Below are 5,651 nucleotides of genomic sequence, written 5' to 3'. Positions count from 1 at the left end.
GCAATCTGAAACTTGGATATATATTTGGTATTTGGGAATAACGAATTGAGAATAATCATAAAACTGATTGAATGAGACTATACTGTTTGTTAAAGTCAAAAGCTATACTCTATATACGTTCACTGGGTTGATATGTCTAGGAGCAATGTCATGCCACCTCTCTCCCTGTTAACTCCCTTATTCCTCAGCTGTCTTCTTAGGCTTAAAGAAGGATCTTTTAAGCTACTCAGATCAGAGAGTTTATGTATAATTCATCTCTGGTCTCATCATTCTGATATTTTCATGATCACAGAACTAAACTTCAAACAACTAGATTATTAATTTATTTTTTAACTGTACCAACATGTGTATCGCCTTAAAATGCAAACACATTATCTTCTTACATACACAGATTTTTAAGAGGATTCTTGAAAGTAGCTTTAAGGAAAAACTGTTTAATTTTTGTTGATAAAATTTAGAATTCAGTAAGTCAAGCAGCAGCACTGATTTTCAAACAGTTCTCCATTAACAACTAAGGAAGATCTCTGCCTAAAACTTTATGATGAACATTTTGAAATTAAAATGCAAGATGGAATGAGAAAACAAGAAGGAAGTCAAAGAGAAGCTGTGACATGTTATTAGGCAGATTTTTCATTGCTCTCTTCTTGGATAATCTTTTCTTTGGGTGTCAATGGGGTGTAAAAGACAATCATTTAAAAACAGCAGAGTGCCATAGTGAAATCTTTCCTATAGTATTTCAATATAGTCTGAAAGATAAAGAACAGATGATTCCTGGACTGTGTGTTGAAAGATACATTGCTTACTGTATATTTCCTAATACATCCTATAATAAGCTGTGGATAATGTGCAGGACTCTATTGGCTCTATGGGAAAGATTAAACTGAATGTTATTTTTACCATAAGTCTTTGACTTGATGATCATTAATGAAAAAAAAAATTGTGGTGTTTTACTAGCTTGTAAAACTTCCCAAATATACACTTCTCTGCAATGTACAATTTGAGAACTGTTAAATATGATCTTGGTTTGGACCATTAATAAGCACCATCTGTTAAATAGTCATATAAGATTTCTACAGCCAAAAAGAATCCCCAGCAAGATTATTTTTATGTTAAATGTTGTGGCTAGATTTTTTAAACCATATAATGTTCTCCTGCTTTTTTAAGATTCAATGTTGTGACTCGTTAAAATGTGTTAATTTTCATATATAGAGCCAGACAATACTTTTTTTTAGCAGTGTTTATTTCTGTAAAAAAAAAAAAAAAGAAAAAAGAAAGAAACCAATGAATTTGAAAGGAAGTCATACCGGTCTTTTGATTGCACACTCAAAAAAAAATACAGAGTGGAGCATGGAAAAAACAATTTTTAAGTTGTTACTTTAAAATAACACCTAAATCTACAAATGTTCAAATTGAAAATATATTTACCAAGAATGCTAAAACATCTATTTTACATTATCTACAAAATGTATATTCTAATCCAGCCACAAATCATAGGAAAATACTTTGATACATGAGAAAAGCTATAAACATAAGAACATTTTGGAGGGAAAATAACACACATAAAAGCTCATTAAATAATTACAACAACAAATAAATAGTTTGTTCAGCTTTACTTTTCAATTGCTGCCATGCATATTTTAATTTTTGGTATACTGAGATAACAAGAGAAAGGTCAGCATGCAAGGCATTTTTTTCTTAGAATGAATCTGAAAGCATATACTAGATGTTGTATTTTTAAGCTGTTGTCAGAAGTTCCTAAAACAAGGAATAGAAGGCAATAGATGTGATAATTATTTGTTCTTATGAAAACACACAACAAAGCATCTTTCTACAAAATAGACTTCAGTGAATATTCATGGCAACTTCTCTTTGCCTCCGTGCCTGGAGAAAATGGTGACGTTTAAAGAGTGGATTTGGAAGGTGTATGTTATTCCCTGTCTTGAACACTTGGAAAAGGTCCATATGCCGAGAACGCCCCTTCTGATTTTGGTCAAAGCAATAAGTATGTGGTGTCAACTGAGAACACAGCAATGGCAGACTTGTCTTTAGGCAGTCAGATCTGTAAAGCAGATGGTTTCAGGTGAGTTCAGTTTAGGCAGGAGGAGAGGGAGGTGAGAGAGGAAAGAATGTCTGACTTCTAACTTGTACTGTGTTTGCTGGATTTACTGGCTCTTTTTCTCTCTTTGTGATGCTGGACAGGCTTTGCTTGAGAAGTTCCCTCAAAGTTGTGGCTGGACTCGTTGTGTTGCCTGGTGTATCGCTTGCACTTGCAGGCCGTGACCACGGTTATTTTGTAGGTTCTTATACTTCCATCCTGGCACTGAAGCTGGATCCTCTGGGTGCGAGTTTTGTCATTGACGCATCTCCACTCTTGCGAGCTCCGCCTGCTCCAGTACTTGGTGCCATAACCTCCGCCAATCCAGTTGGGGAGCAGTGGCAAAGGGAGGCATTCGCCTGCACACACCAGCTCTTTCAGAGGATTGATGCTGGTGCACTGGCCATCTGAAATGTACTTGGTGGATCTCAGTTCCCGACAGCCAACTTGAACACGATCTGCAGAATGCACACAATAATGAACACTGAGTGAGATTCAGAAGGAAAACATTTTCTTAACCAGTCATCGTCACATTAACAAGCTATCTTTTGCAGAATGTAAAGTAGGCAGTGATTTTTACAGGACATCTTTTTACTGATGCGTCCCCAACACGAGGGTCTCAAGCACTGATGGTTATCTCTGGGTATTACCACAGCAGAAAGTAATCATAATGATATGCACTTCAGCAGCTGTGGTGGAGGAGGCAATTTTATTCTCTATGCTTCTTCTCAAGGACATACCTTTTAGAAAAAAAAATGGTCCAAGGGAAGAAATGTTTCGTGCTTGTTCTTCGTCTAGGGAACTTGCTCTGCAATGTTTACAACAATTATGTTGGATCATTAGCAAGGGGAAAATAGTGCTTTAGAAACTATTAATATGTTTTTAAAGGAATTAAAAAATTGTATATTTTTTCCCATTCCACAGTTACAGTGGACAGAGTCTCTTGAGCACTCCTGCTCTGCACACAGATATTGCAGAAGTGATAACAACTAAAGTTACTAGAGAATGGTGTTCCACATGCAAAGTTTGAGTGATTAGTAATAACAAACTTAGAGTGGCCATTTTGCCCTCAGTGTAAGACCATCTTTGTATTTGTAGCAATCTTTATATTGTATATAACACAGAGGATCCTGCAAATTCCCTCAGGCAACTGACATAGAATCAAAATGCAAAGCTTCTAATGCAGGCATGTTTGTACCTGTCTGTATGTGTAGCTCTGCACCCTGCAATAAACACAACTGTTTATTTCAGTAATTATACTTTGAAATAAACGCCCACAGTGCGCTTAATTTTAATATGCAATCTTTACTGGCTATGCTCTCCCTCTTTCTGAGGGACAATTACGATGCAGATTCTACACACAAGGCAATTAACTAACGCCTTTAAAATAGAAGTAATTACTAGAAATGTTTTTGAGTGACTCATATAAGGCTTTGAAGGTACATCTACGTATCACAGCTACAGGGTGCTTCTGTTTCTACTTGGACCTTTTGGAAGCGAGTTCTGAACAGAGTTAAGATTACAGCTTCACCCTGTGTCTCAAGACGGGCAGTGAAGAGGGACTGTAAACCTGCAGGCTGATCTGAGGGACTGTTTGCAGAAGGACTGGTCTCCTGTCTGACTTGCAGAGAAGATTCAAGTCTGCCTTCCTGCAGCTGCGCTCAGGAATGTACCTGGAAGCAGCTGGTCACAGATTTGAGTTTCTCTCTTCTTCTGTTTTTATGTATATCCTGGCTGAGCTTTTCTCTAGTGACAGCTCACTGACAATGAATACCTACTGGGCTGCTCCGGTAATCTTATAATGATGAGATGTTTCCTGTGCCCTTAAAACCTTAGCATTCATATGAGCTGACACACCTGGCTTAGCTGAAAGGTATCCATGTCACTTTTTGCCTTCACTTTCCAGGGATGACGCTATTTTTATCGAGTCGTTGTGGGTGGGTTTGTGTGTGTGCACGCGCGCACGCGCGTGTGTGTGTATTTGGATTTCTTTCATTTTAAGGAGGTGGGCAGGGGAGGCAGCAGATTAAGTCAGCAGAAGGTTTCCAGATCCTGCTGTGTCTAACATATATACATAAAACTCATCAGGAAAAGTCTAGATATAAAAAGGCATGTTAGAGCAGAGATCATAGGTAAATTATGAGCTGATTTGTTTACTTTTGCTGGAGGTGTTAGGCAGGTAAGTCTACAGCAAGAAGTAAAACTAAACAGCGGGAACAAAATTCAGAGTTTTTTATTGCATTTGAGAAGCAGCCCAGACACCTCCCGTGCCCACAGTGGGAGGGTGAGCTGAGAAAGCGAGCACTTTGGAAATGCCTCTCACTCCTTTTCTTTTATCTTTTTGTCCCTGCTGGATAACCAGCATCAGATGCGGCGTTCCTGGCTGAACCTCCCGCAGGAAGCAACCTGCCCGAGAGAGCCGGTCCTACAGGACGCGCACGGGGGCTGCTCGCCCGGCAGACCAGAGCCAGGGACCAGCGCCTTTCCCTGGCCCCCACCTTCCCGGAGGCGCTATCAGCTCTGCGCTCAGGGGAGCGAAGCGCACTACAGCGGGGCACTGCGGGTGCCGCCGCTCCGGCCGGGGGCTCTGCTCCACTGCGGAGGCTGTGGGAGGTGCTGGGAAGGGTCCCGGTAGGATACTCACTGTTACGATCGGATCCAGTGCTGGTGTAGTGCCTGCCTCCATTCCTGGCTTGGTTCAACGTGCTATTGCTGCTTGGGCTCGCTGGAGCAGGTTTAACAACGTGTGAATAAAGTACCTCGGTGGCATCATTCTTGAAAGCCAAGTAGCTTCTCGTGAAGATGCAAGCTAGGAGAAAGCCATAGAAGTGAATGGCAGGGAGAAGCATGGTTGTTTAGTCTCTCTCTGACAGAGCTGGGTGAATTCTTTTTCTTCTGCTTCTTCTCAGTAACTCTGAAATTGCTCTTGAAGGTTTCCCTTATATATTCAGAGAGGCTTGGCATTCATTCAGGTGTAAAGTTGTGGATAGCTTCAGAATGAAAACCCACAAAAGGGGTGGGATCCCTACATGAGCCTACGAAGACCTTTTACCAATAGGAGAGGAGACTGCAGTAAAGGAGGAGTTAGATGCACTAATTGCAGGATTCCTACTTGGGGCTTTGGAGGGTATCAGAAAACTTTTATGAACCGCACAGCAGCATTGGGGCTGGGACCTAGAGGCTGCGGGCTGTGCCGCGCCAGTCCGTGTGGCCCTGCATGCCTGGCATTTTTGTGTGATGTGACTAACACAAAGTCTCAGGAGGAGTCTCTCTCGCTCCTCTTGTTATGCAGTTACTTCCCCACTTCTCTAATGTGCCTTTGGGAAAACTTGCCAGCTTTGTAAGGATGCAAAAGGCTGTAGAACTCACAGAAAACTGCAAGTTGCACAAATGTTGTCTTCTATATACCAAGACCACTTACAAAAAATGTACTGTGAATAATTTAAAGTTGCCTCCAGATACTTTAAATTATGCAGCTTTGATCAACAAGGAGCACTGCTAGAGAAACTACTTTTTTAGGGGAATATTCTCTCCCTGGTGTACAGAGAGTTACAAG

At 40.7% G+C, this 5,651-nt stretch overlaps 1 protein-coding gene across 1 annotated transcript; it reads right to left on the bottom strand.

The window, feature by feature from the left end:
* Positions 1–1,341: 1,341 nt before the first annotated feature.
* On the bottom strand, positions 1,342–5,085 carry SOSTDC1 (sclerostin domain containing 1). Its single transcript, XM_026104989.2, has 2 exons — positions 4,740–5,085; positions 1,342–2,553 (listed from the first exon to the last, which is right to left on the bottom strand). The coding sequence occupies exons 1-2, from the start codon at positions 4,942–4,944 to the stop codon at positions 2,138–2,140; spliced, it is 621 nt and encodes a 206-aa protein (XP_025960774.1). The 5' UTR covers positions 4,945–5,085; the 3' UTR covers positions 1,342–2,137.
* Positions 5,086–5,651: the final 566 nt, after the last annotated feature.

Source organism: Dromaius novaehollandiae, chromosome 2 (assembly GCF_036370855.1).
Source record: "Dromaius novaehollandiae isolate bDroNov1 chromosome 2, bDroNov1.hap1, whole genome shotgun sequence".
Taxonomy (NCBI): domain Eukaryota; kingdom Metazoa; phylum Chordata; class Aves; order Casuariiformes; family Dromaiidae; genus Dromaius; species Dromaius novaehollandiae.
The sequence above is the reverse complement of the archived record's forward strand: the minus strand, read 5'-3'. Positions and strand labels throughout refer to the sequence as shown.